The 17,782-nt window shown below is 48.0% G+C and overlaps 3 protein-coding genes across 3 annotated transcripts; 1 reads left to right on the plus strand and 2 right to left on the minus strand.

Moving 5' to 3' along the window:
• Positions 1–9,128: 9,128 nt before the first annotated feature.
• Positions 9,129–9,639, plus strand: LOC131209282 (probable small nuclear ribonucleoprotein G). Its single transcript, XM_058202313.1, has 3 exons — positions 9,129–9,227; positions 9,289–9,436; positions 9,505–9,639. Exons 1-3 carry the CDS (start codon positions 9,196–9,198, stop codon positions 9,553–9,555), a joined length of 231 nt encoding a protein of 76 aa, XP_058058296.1. The 5' UTR covers positions 9,129–9,195; the 3' UTR covers positions 9,556–9,639.
• LOC131209281 (zinc finger protein OZF-like) lies at positions 9,606–11,473 on the minus strand. The gene is made up of 4 exons (XM_058202312.1): positions 11,323–11,473; positions 10,998–11,266; positions 10,137–10,933; positions 9,606–10,064 (listed from the first exon to the last, which is right to left on the minus strand). The coding sequence occupies exons 1-4, from the start codon at positions 11,458–11,460 to the stop codon at positions 9,649–9,651; spliced, it is 1,620 nt and encodes a 539-aa protein (XP_058058295.1). The 5' UTR covers positions 11,461–11,473; the 3' UTR covers positions 9,606–9,648.
• A 516-nt stretch (positions 11,474–11,989) lies between these two features.
• LOC131209868 (mitochondrial outer membrane protein SLC25A46) lies at positions 11,990–13,760 on the minus strand. The gene is made up of 6 exons (XM_058203018.1): positions 13,645–13,760; positions 13,405–13,568; positions 13,035–13,317; positions 12,909–12,965; positions 12,618–12,833; positions 11,990–12,555 (listed from the first exon to the last, which is right to left on the minus strand). The coding sequence occupies exons 1-6, from the start codon at positions 13,668–13,670 to the stop codon at positions 12,018–12,020; spliced, it is 1,284 nt and encodes a 427-aa protein (XP_058059001.1). The 5' UTR covers positions 13,671–13,760; the 3' UTR covers positions 11,990–12,017.
• Positions 13,761–17,782: the final 4,022 nt, after the last annotated feature.

Here is a 17,782-nt window from a genome sequence, read left to right on the forward strand (position 1 = left end):
GTGATTACCGCGAAGGCTAGAGCCACCAGTGCCACAAACAAACATGATCAAAACAGTTTCCACAATGGGAATGGCCGTTGGCCCGGACCGAAACCGATACTGGATACTGAGCCAGACGCCCTAGAGGGTCATAGACACATTATTGGGACCCATTTCGGCGATATCCACTTGTGACAGTCAGTGTCATCTCCCGGAGGGGTTTTCCGGAACACGCTTTAGACACCTGATGATTGGTCAGACAGATAAAGACAGGAGCAAAAAACAAAAAAAACGCATCCTAAAATCACTGACTCTGACACCGACCGCCTGCAGCAGTTGATAGTGTTTGCCGGGTCGGGAGGAAAACTAATTCAACCCCGGGATCCCGGCTCGATATGTTACGCTCCTGTGGATCCCTTTGATCCCCCTCCCGATGGCCGGGTCGGATTTATTTCCTTCATCGATCGGCGGGCATGTTTAAGATATTTTCCAACCCATTGCTCACCGAACGATAATAGGTTCGGTTGGGGAAACATTGCTCGCTGTGCCGACCGCCGGGCACTGGACCCCCCGCACATAAAAAGGGCTGGCTGTTCCGAAAAACCGGCCAAACCCTGAACACCCCCCCGGCGGGAGCTCCCGGTGGACGGTTCTCGTGAAAGTACCCGGGCCCCACGGTACGTGACTGGCCGCCCTAGGAGCACGGTAGATATTTTGCGTTTGGTGGCGGAAAATTTGTCACGTAACCGGCGCCCAGCATCGCCAACAACAGCGCCCCAGCATCGCCGTTGTTGGGAGCCTCCACCGAGCACGGAGCGTAGCGCCACGCTATATCATCAATCGCATCGATGGTGATATATCTATTCCGGGGCACCTTTTCAGCCACCCGCCCCCCGGGGGCGATCATGCAGCGACTAGCAAGCATGTTTCTGTGGCCACAACCCCGCACATAAATTGGCACCGAAAGAGCTTTTCGGGAGAGCAACGGAAGAAAAAAATGTGGCGAAACCTAGACCGGGCGGTGGCACTTCTTAGCCCATTAAATAAATTCGATTCCAACCACCGTCTCTCTCTCTCTCTCGCGCCCTTTTTTCGATTCAACGCGCTCAAATCTTCATTTTAATTTATTTATTAATGTACTCCCGGGGGCTGGGGCTCCCGGGGTAGCCTTAAAACCCAATTTCCCACTCATCCAAACCTCAGGAGCCAGGGGCCATCCGGATGCAACCTGACCGCAATACCGGAACACTCGAACTCGGAGAAACTCTTCGCCACTTGGTCGGGTGAGCGGGAAACCGATTTACCGAGCTGTACTCGGCTGCAGGTGACGAAGAAACGTACGGTCCAATTGATTCGTCGATTACCTTATTCTAATCCGCTTTCGCATCCGAACCCGGAACCCCGGTTTGGGTTGCAACTTATCGAAAAGTGATGTCCACCGCAGCTGTCTTGCAGCTCCCGGGGCCGATCGATCGAGCTGTCCAAAGCCCGAGCAGGTCGCGCTCCGTTCCATTTCCGGCGCCACGGGTGTCTGATTCGAAGCGGGCAGGGCATTTGCTTTCATGGGAAACTGATTGCATTTTGCAAGGCGTCGGAAAACGGCTTGGTTTTCTATTTTTTGCTGGTGCTTTTCTCGGATTATTGAATGGATGTCTTAGTGCAGTGCATTTTTAAATTACCGTCCATCTTTCTTTGACTGAAGTTTGGATTTCAATTCGTCGACAGGCGGCAATGGAAACGGTGGGAACGCTGGCTCGGGCGACATTATCTTCCCGTGCTGTGAACAGCAAATTTTCACCACTTTCGAGAACTTTCATGCATGCAATAAACTTCCCTCTTTTATTGCCTGGTTGTGAAAATACTAGGAATTTTTACGTTAAGGTAACTTTAAAAGAATCTAAATGTTCCTTACTTTCTAATTCCGGTCCGGTCAAGGTTTTCGTACCAAATCGGAAGGAAGGCGAAACCATTTTCACGATTGCCGTGCCCGTGTCCTTTCCGGGACGGTGGGTTCGTTGTCTGCGGGCTGCCAACATTAACAGAAACATTTTCCCTTTAATGCTGCTAATCCGGAAATTGTTCGTTGTTACGACTTACGGTATCCACGACACATTTCTGTCCGTCTTCCGAATCTCTGTTGCCACTGATTAATCCCTTCTTAATTACCTTTGGAAATCATTACGGTACCGGTTCGTTCATCTTGAGCAGCTTCACGTCACGGCCACTGCCACCGCCGCTGCCGCCGCCGGGCTGGCCTGGCACGGTGGTTGGTCCGAAATTGTTAGTATTTACAATTTAGATTAATTGAGACGATCATTACTCACCGAAACGACAGCCGGAAGTCTTTCGGTCAGCGCCAACGACCGTTACGCCTGCAAAGTGAGATGGAAAATACTTTTTCCGTTGTGAAAAAAATGAGAGAAATTTAATTTATAGTTTCACCACAGTTTTCCGGTAACGCAAAAGCAAGGCGAAAACCTTTGTTTCGAAATGATGTTCTAATGTTCCAGTACTGTGCCGACAGAGTTCGGTCCGGGCTGAGCGTCAGCTGCAACGCGTTAGGAGCTGCACATGAAAAGGAGATAAAATTTCTCTTCCCGGAATTGGGAATTATTATTTGTGGAATGTTTGCACCCTTTCGTCGTCGTCGTCGCCGGCAATCTCAAAGTGGTTCAATTATTTTCCCCGGAAGTTCCCCATCATCCACACAACTTGCAGCATCACAAGAAATCAGCTCCCGCACCGCACCGGGCCGCATACCGAGAAGACATTTTAACTTAAGAAAGTGCGCTCGATGAAAGCACCAAGAACCTTCGGAACCGGCGGATAGTAGTGAAGGCATGCGATATAAAAGGGCAGGATTCCCCCTCCCGGGACGAAACAGTCAGGGCTGGATGGATGAAAGCGAACGTATCGTAAAGAACCCAATTACTGGTGATCAATAGCTCAGCGTTCAAAGTTTGATTTCGCAAAAGTCGTTACGACGTCGACGTCGCTTCAGCGCTTCGTTCGCATGTGAAGCTACGTTACAAGTTCCCGAGCGTTGCCCATGCAGGAAGCTGCAGTGCCGGGAGGGGTCAAATAAGAGTGAATAGCACACAACTTAGTGGACTAAGTGCACCATACGTTGCTCAAATAAGTAGTACTTCCACAGTTTGAATATTCATTTTTACATAACATCGGTGGCGTTCGGTAAAACCACCCAATGAAGCTGATGTAAAAGCTTTGCTAAATTGATAAACTGAATTCTATAACCTAGCATTTATTAAAAAGCATTTTTCTATGGCCAAAGGGAACTAGGCTGCGTTCCCATCAAAATCCAGTTGTTGCTACCGTCATGGAATGCCTTCACGCAACCTGAATGCCAATCAATTGGTGAGCCTGGCTCCGTGCTTGTACCCGAGTCGCAATTACTCATCTGGGACAGAGTGGACCGCTTGCCAAAATATAGCCCTAGCCAGCCAGCCAGCAAAATATCTTTACAGGTTCGAAGCACCTAAACGGTAGCACCGCTCCATAACAGGACTGCGCCAAGTTGGGCGCACTGGATTAGGAGCGCATCAGAGATGGCATCCGGAATATAGCAGATTGATTCCTCGATTCCCCGGACCCGGTCCCCAGCCACTTCCACCGAAACAGGGCCAATCTGTTTGCTCTGTTGCTTAAAGTGGCGCCCCCTTTTTGGGGGGTATCCTTGGCCATCGAGACTACTGGAGCGCCCGGTGGAGAGCGTTCCGTTTGCCGCCAGCGTCATCGTCCGGACCGGTGCGCCGATCGAATCCGTTGTTGTAATGTCTAACCTGTCAGAGTTGGTAAGTAAATGATTTATAGTATCCAGAGGCGGATTTTGGTGCGGACGAACTCTGACATGGTTTCGGCCGTACGCTGCCGGTGCGCCTGCCGGTGCCTTAGCGGGCGGCTAAGCCCCCTGATCTCTTGACTTGATGCCGTGTGACGATGAAAGTGTAATCAAAATGAAATTGTAGCTGTCGTGCGAATGAAATCAATGCCAAGGGGCGGCGGCACCCGGGGCCTGGTATTTGTACTCTCTGACAGCAAACAGTGACGCCACTGGACAGGATGCCAGTCAAAAATGTTATCACAAGCCAGCGTGGAATTTTATTGCGATCGGAACGTTTCAAAACCGAAGATTGGGCTACATTATGGTGGACTACAGATTGGTTTCAGAATTGAATTCTTTTATAGAAAATAAATAATTGTGTCATGGCGTAAGTTTCGTTGTATAGAGTTTCACAGTTTCAAACAACAGTAATGGAAAACTAAATAGTTGATTTGAAATTTCATTCGAAGCACAATGGCATCGCATCGAATTCAGTCTCTTCAGGCCCCGTGACCTGTTGTTTTGGCGACAGCATTTTCACGCTCCAACATAAATTGTTTGAAAATACCTACAAATAAATAAAAAAGTGTTATTAAATTCCCGAAACTGATTGGTTGAATTGCGTGTTTGGCGAACGTAAACTGGCCGGGGCCTCGGCCTCAAAAAACCCGGGCACACAGCTCAATCGACTACACGGGGCGAATCGGTTCGAAAATCGTTCTGCAATTGATGGCACACAAAATGGTTGCCCTCGACTGACTGATTGCAAATTCAGTGCCTGTGCGCTGATTTCGACGAACGGATAGCCAAATTTATCATCGTCCAGCATCGACCGGAAAGAGTGCCCCGGATGAAAGGTCGGAATGTGCAACGGATCGGGCTGCGTTTCGCGTGGCGCACCCACCGTGGGCGCCGCGAACCTCGCTCGTACATCAAACACAGCGGACGCGGCGAACCTTTATGCTGCTTCTTTTTCGGAGCAACTTCGAGCACGTTTTTATTTGCCAACCCAGATTTACTTCTGGCCGCCCGATAAGCCCGCATTTCGCCGATAAAGTAACCACCGCCAGATGACTGTCGGTTAGGTTTTGCAACATGCACCAACCATGCATGGTGCGTAGTGAATTCCTGTGCACCGCCAACGGCAAGTGAAATTTTGCTCACCGAAATACGGTAATACACTCATTGGCCACAGGGTGCACTGTAGTGGCAGCAGCAGTTGATTATGCTCCGAATAATGATTTCTCCGATGACTTACGGCGGTCCATGGGCCGGGCTCGCTGTTTGCGTTAATTGAGTCCATGGAATGCGCGTTGCAAATGCCGCAGACGAAAACTGTGTGGCTTGTGATTGGAGAGTTCGCAGCAAATCGGGAACTCCAAATTCGAATCGACTCTCAAATCAACACTAACGTTCAAGGAAATTATCCATACCGTTTGGTAGTTATGAACTGCACCAATTTAGTTTAAAATATTTCGAGCAACTTTATAATAAACACAAAACATTCACAAAACAAACATTCAAAACAGTGAAAAATTCATTCCATTGGCTCCCTATCCAGCCGGACCAGGAGTTGAACGCTTCCGTTCCACACTTTCGAGAATTTACTTCAAAGAGTTTCTCGCACCGCGCACCACAGCGAGTACCGCGTGATAAACTCCACCGAAGCTGAAGAAGCCATCGGCATTGTCCTGGCCACCGCGGGGCCACGGGCCCACAAAGCGCTAGCCATTTAAGCCGCAACCAGAGACCGACAATACGAATCTCTTCCGGTTGGATTTGTCCGGTGGAGTAGAAAATTGAATTTAATTGAAAACGTTTGTTAAAATGCCCACTGAAAATGCCGGCAAAATCGCACGAAAATGATAGAAGAAAAGCAACTACAAACACAAAAACGGCAAATTGTTGCAAAATAAAGGAATGGCTCGGAGCCGTGGAGCTCGTGGATGCTGATCAACCGCGGCCCGGCCACACACCCGGCCGTCGGCAAATCCTTACCATATTCTTTTCCGACGCCTTGCAACGCGAGCTGCGTCCGATAATTGGCTGCGGCGTGAAAAAAACCGAACCGCACTCGAACCGCGCTGGAAAGTTGAAAAATTGCAGAATGAAAATTAAAGTTTTCCTTTTTCCGATTCGCCATAGGCGTGGCAGGAAAGCTACCGCTGCCAGTCGTGCGGAAAGTGCTGATGAATGATTCAATCAGGCTGTGGACGCGTTTTAGCAGGAAAAGCTAAATGCGACCGCGAGGGGTTCGCTGGGTCAAAACGCTCTCTCAGGAGAGCAACAGGTGCCCTGTCTAAAGTCTAGATCCGGAACAAGTTTTTGTCCTTAACAGAACTTTTTCTTTCTCCGTAACATGTCTCATCAACGTCTGGCGGGTGAGGCGGTTGCTGCTGAGGAGAACGGTTTCCCAGTAAACTTCCCTGAGCTCGGGACCTGCGATACGGGGCCAAACCCACCGACGCTACCGGCACTGGAAAGTGTCGAAGGCCATGAAGCCGGTCGGAATCGAGCAAGGCGAACGAGCTGGTTTCCTGTCCCACCCAAAGAGCATCCCGAAGACGTGGCGTAAGATGAACATAATTAATTACATCTCGCATCATGTGCGGGCTCGATCCGGTAGAGGCGGCCTCTGTGACGAGAGGACCTACCCTGGTGTGGACACCTTTTGCCACTACGCCTCGAGTGTCCTTCGGTCTCGAGCCGTTTCAGTTGCGAGTTCGTCGTCGAGAAGGAACTGGAGGAACTGAAGTGCATCTTTGTTTCCACTTTCCACATACAATCACAAACACGCACACATATGTCGCTTTGATGTATTATCTATTAAATTGCAATTACTCGACGGCAAACATCGTCGATTTCTGACGTGCGTGTGCATGGGCTCATTTATCATCCCAACAACGAATCGTCGTCCGGCTGGTTGCTGGCTGGAATAACACGATTGTGACACGCACACGTGACCGAGCGCTAATGAACAGGGTTGAAGTGGTTGCGTGGTCCTAGGAAGCGCCTGCTAGGACCTGGAAAGGTCATGGCTCGATTCTACCATCAAACGACTTCGAAGAAAAACGCACACCACGGAGAGGGAGATGCAGTTAGTGCTTACAACATGATTTTCTCGACGGCAACGGGTTGAAGTATCAATGGCTTTGCGCCAATTTTGCGCCCCAGAAAACAATGTCGAATGCAAATAAGAAACAACAGCATCCGGTTTCACGAGGAAATGTACGCTGCACGGTTCGGCAGAAATGTCCCATCCACGCTAGCGACTCGGTAGCTGGGCGGCCTGCGGCTTCCGTTTCCGGGAAGGGAATGAAATTAAATTAAAATTTTCCGATTCCAAAGCTCAACCAGGCCGCTACGCAAACCGTAACCTGGCACAGTCAACAGTCTAGTAAAATCCTTCCAATTTGCCGAAAACACTTCGAGCAACCATTTTACATCCCGCCGCATGGTTCCATGTTGGCGTGGGTCTCGTGCCGACATGTTGTTTAATTATTTTCCCACGTTCTTTTCGTTCCCACCTTGTCGTCCCAGAATGAACGTCCCAAAAAGGTCAGCTGGCGGAGTTCCACTGAAATATGAAATTCTGGGACGCGTTGTTCCGTGCGCGGGGTCCTACGTGGTCAAATATGTCAAAGTCAGCAGTTTCGCGGAGAAAGATGGCCTGTTAGCAGCGTTAGGATGCATTTTTGGTGTAGCTATTTGATCAACGGCATAAGGAGACATCATAAGTCAATAATTCCGGCCGTCCGGGGATCATGTACTGTAAAGCCGCAGACCAGCAGAACCAACAGCATCCCGGATCTAGGATAGCTGGCGATCAAATAACGTAGCCTTTGGAATCACAAGTTGACTCAAGCAGCCATTTGTATTCGTTGCCTGCCGAGCTTGTTACGCTGCTCTGTTTACTTTTCTGGCAGGGCAGGGACCGCTCCCGAGCCTGTCTAGCTCAGGCTGGAAAAATGTCGACACAACGGAAGAAGACTGCAACTGCCTGCCTGGCCAGAAACCGCCCCGGTTGAGGTTTCCCGGTTCAGCCCTACTATTCGCAGCTTCCTGCTGCCTACTTCCCACCTAATTGAGATTCTATATTCGGCGCGCCAATCTCGTATTCGGATCATGCTTGCCGCCGTGCGCTTCATTCACGGGCCACTGTTTCGTCGTCTCGATCTTTGCTGGTGTCGCCTCAATGAATAACAGCACGATTTGCAAACGCCGAAAGCATAAGCAAGAGCAAACAACAAACCGTAACCGCTGGGAAGGCTTGCGGCAAAACGTTCGCTCGTAACAGTTTCTTAAAAGTGTGAAAAAGTTCTGTCCCGATTAACGCTCGCCAGGGATGGCTTTGTAGCGTGCTGTACTTCTTGTGAAGCCAGTGCTTAGAGTTGAGGCGTGAAATTAGTTATGAATAATGCACTCACGGCAAAAGTTTGATGAAAATGAAGCTCGGCTTAAATGGTGTTGGAGCACAATGCCACGCACTGTTCGCAACTGTCCACCGCTTGCTAAGTGGGGGATAGTTGCTAAGTTTTTGTTCCTTGGTTCAACATTCTTTAATGCATTATTCCAGGCAGCACAAATCTTTGTTAGCAAAGGCCACTTGGCCCGCCACGCCACTTGTGGTGTTTTCATTACGTATACTATTTGTAAATTAAAAACAAAAAGATGGTTAAAAATTTATTATAAATGAATGAACAAGAGAAAGACCGAAAAAGAGTAAAGAACCGCATCAATAATGGGGAGATCAATAAAAGCGGAGTTTGTTCAGCGTGTATTTTTATGAAGCGAGGACCGTCCTCTGAACCGTCCTCTTCTGGAAAATATAAGAACCGTCAGAGTGGTTTATGTTCTCTCAAGCTTATGTGTCTCACTTAAATTCTTACACTTGACGTTCTTTTTAATAAGTTGTTACCGGAAACCTTCTGATGCATTCCACTCCCCTCTTACATTGGAATCTGTGGTCGGACCAAAGTGGTAGAAATTTGAATATTTCAAATGATTAAATTTCAGATAGTTCGGATAGTTTGTTCACTAAGCATCAACAACCCCTTATCTCCAGAAAAAGCATTCCCCAAAAATTAAACTGCTTTTAATGTTGAACTAAAACTGTTATGCCAGTATTCTATACAGTTTAATAACCCGTATGCAAAACAGTTACAACTGATTTCCATTCATTTTTTCACAAATGTACATTAACCAAACCAGTCGACCCTGCACTTCGAAACCGTTGACAGTTGACAGTGGACGGCAACCCTGGCTGTCAACTGTGAAATCTGACATTTCCACCCAAACAACGCGCTTCGCGGCGAATCGCATCGGCTAAATATCCTTGCGAAATAAGATAGTTATCCTAGAAAAATAACCGAACCATGTCGAAGGCACATCCCCCGGAGTTGAAAAAGTAAGTTTTGCAATTGAGTACTTCCATCGACCCTTTTCTGATGCACTACAACCTTTCCTAGGTACATGGACAAGCGGCTTTCGTTGAAACTGAATGGCGGTCGTGTGGTTTCTGGCATTCTTCGTGGTTTCGATCCCTTCATGAACGTCGTGGTGGACGAATCGATTGAAGAGTGCAAAGACGGTACCCGCAACAACATCGGAATGGTGGTATGATCTGCAAATAATACACGTTCTTTCAAGCATGGTTTAAAGAATGATTTTCAATGTTTTTGTAGGTTATTCGGGGTAACAGTATCATCATGGTTGAGGCGCTGGACCGGATATAAATCCTCACTCTTCATTATCAAATAAACACAACTATTAATAGTGACATCAGTTGTAAATTTTCATTAGTTATTCGATTACACGGATTGTTCAAACTATGTCTTGCCGTCATCAACAGTTTCGATGGAAGTTGCTGACGTTTCTTGCGGTCCATCTTGCTTCGTCAGATGCACAATTTTTGTCACACGTCGCGTTTGTAGGTGGATAGGACGATTGTGAATGTCTCGCAGATGTTGATTCAGTTGGGATACGTGCAAAAATGCACTATCGCACACATCACACTTAAACCGTTCGCCTGTGTGACGCCGAATGTGTACAATTAGATCGTAGCTCTGGTTGAACTGTTTCGGACAGTGTGGACATTGGTACGGTTTTTCACCGGTGTGTAATCTCGAGTGGACCGTCAAATTATATTGTCGGTGGAAACTCTTACCACAAACCACGCAAGTATGAACCTTCTCGTTTTTATGATACTTTACATGAATATTTAAATCAGTCGCACGAGGAAATGCTGCAAACAACGGAAAGAGATGCTAATATTAGTATGAATCTTCATTTTGGACTTCCCTGATTGATTCCATACCTTTATCACAGTACTGACACTTGAACGGTTTCTCGCCCGTGTGACGCCGCAGGTGCACTTGAAGATAGTCTTTCCGGCGAAAACATTTACCGCATTTTGGACAAAGAAAAGGTTTCTTTTCTGCTAACGAGTGGTTCCGCATATGTATTGTGTATGCGGATCGGTTCGTGAATTCCTTCGCGCAGTGGTGACACGTAAAGCTCTTGATCTGCGTATGTGCTTCCAAATGCGTGTTAAGATTCTTTGCCGACGCCAGTATTTTATCGCAGATCGTGCAAGGAAACAATTTGTTCGTGCCCATCCGATCTTTGTGATGCTTATACATATGTTTCTTCAAGTTTTCGAATCTCCTGAACGACGCACTACAAAACTGGCAGACACATGGACGTTCCGAAGAATGCAGCTTAATGTGAGCCAATAAATTGTCTTTTCTGCAAAAGCACCTTAAACACTCAGAGCACTGGAAGGGTTTCGACTGCGTATGAATCTTCATGTGTCGTTTCAGGTGGCTTATTGAGCTGAGCACACGTAGGCAAACTTTACACTCCAAGTTAGACTCGCCATTGTTTATGTTTCCAACAGAAGCCTCGTTGTCGTTACCCCTTGAGCACTCGTCAACGAGCTTTACATCCTCATTTAAAGTCTCTGATTTAATCTCAATGGCGCAAGAAAGAGTCTGTTCTTCATCAGCTGTTTGGTGGTTATCCACGTCCGCTAAACCGCTTTTATCCGCATCTGAGGCATATGAATCCTCCAAATACTCTTCATTTTTTAGATAATTTTCGTAGTCGTCGTAACTGTAAAGTAAGGCAATTATCCAATAAACAGGTCAGTAAATTCTTTCGTGGTATTCATGCTCACGTTGGACTCCAATCTGGTGCCACAAGATTGCCGGTCTCGTCGTTTAGCTGTGGTTGGCTCTCTACAGATTCTTCATTCAAGTTGACTTCCAGCCTTTCTTCTGCTGGAGTGACTTCAATGGGAACCTCTTCGCTTGGTTCCCGATGTTTTACGTACGACGTCAACGTGTTGTACGATTGGTTGCACATCTGTTGGAATCCATATGCCTTTCGAAGCAGCTGTGCACAGGAATAGCATAACTTTTCCGATAGCCCGTCATTAGCTGTGAACTACGTAGCACTTTTTAAGATGGGTTAAATAATAATTTGCTTCTGTTGCTATCTACCTTCATTTCGCTCAATTCGGTAATCATAACACTAAAAGCGATATTAAACTTCAAGTCTTTCATGAAGACGGATAGCGTGCGGTCGGAAACGCACATACAGGTTCGGCATATCTCATTTAAATCGAGAGTTATTTCCATTATTAACCTAGAGTACCACTAAAACATGAAACAATTTGAACATAAACAAACTCTGTATTTCTCTCGGAGTAAACAAAACAACAAGGTGTCAAGCGCACAAGGTGTGTCTAGAAAGGTGGGCTGCTGTCACCACTAAGCTTACTTTAATAATAGGTTGCACCGACGGATTTTTGGCGTGACCTAGGTTCGTTAGTGGAATTTCAAGAACTTGTTCGTGTTATTTTGCGGAGGCGTATGCGTTTCATTTTTGTTTATGAAATTACCACGGCCAAGCAGTAATGTTAGTGACGACGGCAGCTTTTGTTTACATCTTGATGCAGTTCTCGGAAATTTTTAATGGTATTTTAACGAACCTGGTCTACGCAAAAAATCTTTCGGAAAATCCTGAAAATACAACAATCTAAGTCATCATCAACTAGACGCAACATGCTGTCCAGTTTCTTCTCTTAATCGGATGCCTCTTTAAAAACGCCCGAAGGTAACGCTCAGTTTAAGATTCGAACAAACATAATTTTAATTTAGTGCTTAGCTTTCACTTCTTTTCTTTGCACAACACTCTAAGACAACTCATCACTGAGCGAACTGATGCCGCTGATACTCCGCGACATGGTCGCCGAGCCCACGGGGGTTTTGCCCTCCAACTTGTAGAACTCGACCACTTTGGCGGGAGGTTTGCTGGACATGAGCTCCGAAATCTGCGTGATGAACCATTTGCCCAGCTTGATCACTGCCACGTGAGCGGCAAACTGCAGAATCATCGCACCGAAGCCCTTGTACAAACCGCCAACTCCCTCCGTGGCCAGCGTTTGCCGGTAGCAGTCAACCACACCCTCGTAACTGGTAAGTATGGGCACCACCGAGTACCCCGAGTCCAGGTTGTCGATGATCGTGCGCGTGCCTTGGAGCTGCAGGCGGTGCAGGATGGTTTCGAACGGGTAGAAAATCATCTCTGTCGCGAACAGCGAAATCATGGTCGAGTAAACCTCGATCACCTGACTCTGGGCTGCGAAATCGCGAGTGCGGGCGCCCTTCCGTTCCTCGTAGAATGTAACCCGTCGGCACATGATTCTCGTCGAAACACCGCGCACAAACAACCTAAAATATGCCGTACCGTTATTGTCCGAAGAAGCTGTGGGCGCCATAATTTGTGTACTCACTGGCAAACATATTTGGACAGCCCGAGCGATATACTGGGCCCGACCAGTGCCCAAACCGGTAGCATTCGACCTCTCTGCGGGACACTCCAGGAGAGCAACCTACTGGCTCCTTCGCGGAACACGTCAAAAATACCCGGTTTCTCACTGGCAATATCGCTCTGGACCGTTTCCACTAACGACGCGGAGTAAAACGGCACCACCGTAGCTATGCTTATGCTGCGGATATACAAAGATCGACATTTTAATCTCCCGGCACGGCTGCACCGTAGCGTTATTCGGTGCTCTTTTTACCATTTCAGCAACAAATGTTGCCCGAATTGTTTGAGGGTGGTTTTAGTGTTGATTTCCCTACAAATGAAAGAGCAACGGGTTAACATGGCACACGCAATACGAGCAATACACTAGTCATCCACATACTTTGGCCAGGGCGTAAACTTAGATATCACATCTTCCACGGCCAGCGTCATGCCGCGCACGAGAAGAACGCTACCGATGCCTTTCCATAGCGTCGTCACGCCCTGCCGCTGGTGAAGATGCACAATCACCGGAATCAGCGTGACCGGAACTATGTGGTATTTTTTCGCCGCATGATGCACCTGGCACTGGCGACGCAGCACCAGGAATGGATGGCATAGTAGGTTCTCCGTTATCAAACTGATGAGGTTAACGCTCGCACCGAGGTACTTCCGCAGGGAGATTTCTACGACACGACAAGCAGAGCAAAGGGACATCAAAGTACAATCCAAATAAAACTTTTGCACTATACCCTAGGGAATAGGAAACCCACCATCCTCGGGGCTTTCGTACAGTGGCTGAACGGTTTTGTGCTTCTGAAGCGGGAGCGTAAGATCTCGTTCCGAGTTGACAAACTGATACGGCGGCTCATCCAGGGTGGATTTGTAGGTTGATATGAACCGAGCATTATCTAACTCATCCTCATCTTCCAGATACCTATCGGACCGGGAAGAAGAACAGCATTAGGCGCGACCGGGGCAGCAGGTTGTTCGCAACGGTTTCAACTATTTACCGCTCGTAATCGTCCAGTCCAGCCATTCGGGAGTCGTACAAACACTATAAACATCCGCAAAACGCGCCTTCGTTGATTGCAAAAACGGGACCTCTGAAGATTTGCAAAGTTTTTGGTCAGCAACCACACAAACCGAGCACGCTCGGCTGACAGCTGAGCGAGGTTCGTCGAGTTCCTCGACTTCGTCGTTTGGTTCGTCGAGTTCCTCGACTTCGTCGTTTGGTTCGTCGATATGAGTATGTTTATACTTTCCGAATGGTCTACCCAGTGTTTTTAAGAGAAAAATGAGAGTTTAGTTGTTAAATTGAACGGTTATTGAATTAAGAACAAAAATTCCAGTTATTCCCATGAAAATGGAATTATTAAAGCGGATTTAGCAAAGACATATCGGTGCGTAGCCGTGAAATGTTCCGTGTGAAACTACTACGAGCACGGTGAAATATTTCACAATGAAGTTTTGAACTTTGAATTTTATTCTTTACGGCCGTTAGAAGGCAGGGAGTGAATCGCATAACAAGGGGTTTTTGGGAATTTATCAATCCGATAGCAGTAATCAGTAATTCGTTGATGTTCTACTCAAACTAACCGACATAGACGATACACGGTACCGCAAACTGCACCATTGCATATTTTTACGATTTTCACAGTATAACAATACGTAATCGACAATCAAACTAAACCCTTGAATAGATACCTTAAGTAGCTACAAACTGCTTATCGGCTAAGTTTCCACGACGTAGCAACATCCTCGATCCGATTGGTATGCGAAATTCCATTCCGTATCGTCAGCGTGCCAGAAGACACGACAACTTTCCCCACCGTTTGCTCCAGTGGCACTGCCTCCTGTCCCACCCCACTCGAGTGCCATTTTCTTCCGTCCATTTTTGATGACCAGAAATAATCGTCACGGAAAGGAATAAATTTTTGAGCTATACGCACACACATGCTCAAGTGGGCACGCCGTGAAAACTCGGGCCCTACCTTATCAATTTACCTTAACGAATTCCGCCGTCCACCGTAAATGGTCACGTACGGGCAGTTATAAAAAGCCAGTTTTCCACCTTTCGGCGACACTTTGCACTCGCTTGGCCGCCCGGTACGTGTTTCGCTCGTTCCCCGTCCTGGTCAAGCAGCGTCCTGGCCGGCCTCACTGCCGGAAGCAGCAATGGGTTAAGGCAAGTGAGGGCCAAAGGAATGTTTATACACCCGCCATTATGTGTCGTATTATTTTATTGCGTCCGTAATATTGCACGTTTCGTCGGGTCGTTCCGGGTCCTTCGCCTCGTCTTATTAATTTGTCCCCAAGATGGACGCGCGCGATGCGCGTGCAGCCGTTTATGTGGCCACTCTGATTAATAATTTGTTTGAATGGACACAGAAAAGGCCCGCTGAAACCAAGCGTGCATTATGGCCGCACGGAATGATGTTTATTTAAGAAATGAAGTGCGGTAGCAGCACACTTACGCCAGAAGTGTGACCCCCTCGTAAACCGTGCTTGCATGAGCCCAGCATTAAAACTAAGGTGAGCATAAAACAGTATGTTGGTCAAGCGTTTTTTAATTTCCACTCCAACTTCCACTGAATTCTCTTTCAAACCTCGGCCAACGGATGATCGAAAGTTCTTCATTTTGGTATGGAATCGGAAATGATTGTAGGTTTCAAATTCAAACAATTTCAATGGATACCGTCCCGATTGGACTGAATTTAACACCTCTCGAAAACGGTGTCCCCTTTCATCCTGCGCTCGGTTCGTGTTGTTCCAATAATTTTCACAACTGCCAGCGCCGGACGTGTTTAGACTAATTATGATTCAATTAGTCGACTCACAGACGAACGATCGGAGTTGTCTTTAAGATAGCGAAACCGGAACCAACATTCCCGCGGTCAGCAGGACGCACCGGAACTCGCCGTTCGTCCCATAATAATAATAATGAACGTGCTGGACCGTAACATCGGGCAGAGGCGATAGATTCAGACACTCCACGGCAGGACTCTCCACTCCTCGTACTCCAGTCCTCCTGTCGGGAGGGTATGGTAATAGGTTTACTCACGATTTCCGTGCTCGAGTTCCGAGTTTATTTCAGTTTACGAGCCGAACACCGGCCGACCGTCTCCCGCTAAGCTCGGCCGTCATTATTTACAGACGAAAGCGATCATAATTCATATCGATAATTTTTAGCCTATCGGCCTCCGACGGCGTCAGACGCCGGTTGGCACCCTTATCCGATATCGGACCACCCCGGCCACGGTGAACCCCTTTTTACGAAGTAACACCATTACCGAAAGTAATTTGCCGTTCTACCTTGCCGAAAATCTCGAAGGATTTGGTGTCCCTCGGTCCGGTCCGTCGAGTGCTGGTCGTCTGTCCGGCAGCAAGGATATCTCGCTTTTTGTGTGTGTTTTTTTTCTCTGTTCCACTTCCGACCACCAGCTAGACCAGCGGCCGCTCTCGGTGTATGTGTGCCCTGCGCTTCCTCCACCTGGGATCGGTTTTCCTGTTTTATATATCTTCGATTCGATTATTATTAAAAATATTTCCCTTTTTCGGCTTCCGCACGGTTCCGACTTTGCCCGCTTCCTCCCCGTTATCCTCCCCGGACAGTGGATTCCGTCGAGGGCGGCCCTCCGGGTGGACATTGCGGGGTTTACCGGTCAACGTTTCGCAAACTCTGAACGACACCCCGGCAGACGCCAACTCCTGCCTTGGGTTTAGGGGTCTTTTACTGGTGAACGGGCCACCGGCACCGTTATCTAGTGCTAGCACCCTCAACTGGACATTGCTTCTAGGGGGTGACTTATTATATATATTACCTCCCCAGCGCCAGCAGGGACAAGGGCCCCCATTTGGGGGGCCCTCCCCGGACCATCTGACATGGCCGGGCTTGTTGGTGCGACCGGTAGCGGGCGAAGAACGCTCGTTTGCATGTGGTCGAGGAGCGGTGCGGTCAAGTTATCTCTCGGGCACAGCACAAGGACTAACGCCAAGTTAACGGGGACCCTCGACAACATGCCTTTTCGGACATCGTGGCGTTCGGACATGGCAGGGCGCACATTCTCGTCGGCATTCATTTTGCATAACACACGCATAACGGTGCAAAATGTGGCCGGGAGTCGCTTGTAATAACTACACGATGCTGGGAACTCCCACGCCACCCGGGCCACGGTCCAGGCCCATCAACGGATCGCCACCCCTCCGACGTGTGCTGCGGATCTTTGGGAATCCAGCTCGCATCACTTCCACCACCTCGCCGGGGGCACTCCGCTCTCGGTGTTCAACGTTGGCCGCTACAGCGAGAGTGAGAGAGAGAGAGAAAGCGAGAGCTGCCTCCCGATGGTTGAAGGACTTGGGTATTCGAAACACGGAGTAACCCGGCGGAAGGGGGAATTTACATAGTCCAGTTCCAACGAGGCTGGACATCACCGGGCACAACCGGCAGGAGATGCGTGCCATCTTTCGCTGCTTCTTCGTGTTGTACCCATACCAACACACCGTGTGGCCCGGACTCGTGCCGGAAGACGGCGGAGATTCGCTCGGCGGATTCACCGGGCACGCTCGAAACAAAGACCATTACAAAACTGACCGTATGTGTGTCGGACCACACACTTTCCCAGGAGCCGTAATTTGCATAAATGTGTGCGTATCCTTCCGGCACCCCACGCCTTCCGGTGGGGGGCGGCTTCCTTCGAGAACGGTAAAATCGATTGTTTTAAGTTAACTCGTTGTGCAGGAGCCAGTACGGTGGGGGGCCCCCGATTCTGGACTGTTCAATATTCCACGATCTGTGGCAGTGGTTCTAGAGATGATTCAATAGTCAAATTGAAAAAGTATATTTAAATTTGGATTTTTGGCAATGTTTTGAAGATCCCATTTAAACACTTGTTATGTTTCTCTAAACTGAGCTCTAGTTTTATTTGTAATCTGTTATATTAGAGTTCATAGAGTTTCTTTTGAATATTTTTAAAGTGTGTCATATTTTTGCTAGAATCTAACACAAAAGCATATTCAGAATAGATAGCATTAGCCACTTATGCTGTCTGGGGGAATGAAACGTTATCTCAAACCAACGGAACCAACCATGTATGAGATAATGAACCATTCCGACATCTTTCGGGCGAGTTTTCCAGAGAAATTAAAGGA

This window comes from Anopheles bellator, chromosome 2 (assembly GCF_943735745.2).
Source record: "Anopheles bellator chromosome 2, idAnoBellAS_SP24_06.2, whole genome shotgun sequence".
NCBI classification, from domain to species: domain Eukaryota; kingdom Metazoa; phylum Arthropoda; class Insecta; order Diptera; family Culicidae; genus Anopheles; species Anopheles bellator.

What these genes read in the sequence shown, in the direction of transcription:
- LOC131209282 (XM_058202313.1), top strand. Translation starts at nt 9,196, where the DNA reads ATGTCGAAGGCACATCCCCCGGAGTTGAAAAA. An exon ending in CATCCCCCGGAGTTGAAAAA is followed by an intron (nt 9,228 to 9,288) that starts GTAAGTTTTGCA and finishes AACCTTTCCTAG; the next exon opens with GTACATGGACAAGCGGCTTT. An exon ending in GCAACAACATCGGAATGGTG is followed by an intron (nt 9,437 to 9,504) that starts GTATGATCTGCA and finishes ATGTTTTTGTAG; the next exon opens with GTTATTCGGGGTAACAGTAT.
- LOC131209281 (XM_058202312.1), bottom strand. Translation starts at nt 11,460, where the DNA reads ATGGAAATAACTCTCGATTTAAATGAGATATGCCGAACCTGTATGTGC. An exon ending in CCGAATTGAGCGAAATGAAG is followed by an intron (nt 11,267 to 11,322) that starts GTAGATAGCAAC and finishes AGTGCTACGTAG; the next exon opens with TTCACAGCTAATGACGGGCT. An exon ending in GTGTCAGTACTGTGATAAAG is followed by an intron (nt 10,065 to 10,136) that starts GTATGGAATCAA and finishes CGTTGTTTGCAG; the next exon opens with CATTTCCTCGTGCGACTGAT.
- LOC131209868 (XM_058203018.1), bottom strand. Translation starts at nt 13,670, where the DNA reads ATGGCTGGACTGGACGATTACGAGCG. An exon ending in AAGTTTACGCCCTGGCCAAA is followed by an intron (nt 12,966 to 13,034) that starts GTATGTGGATGA and finishes TTTCATTTGTAG; the next exon opens with GGAAATCAACACTAAAACCA. An exon ending in CTGTCCAAATATGTTTGCCA is followed by an intron (nt 12,556 to 12,617) that starts GTGAGTACACAA and finishes GGCATATTTTAG; the next exon opens with GTTGTTTGTGCGCGGTGTTT.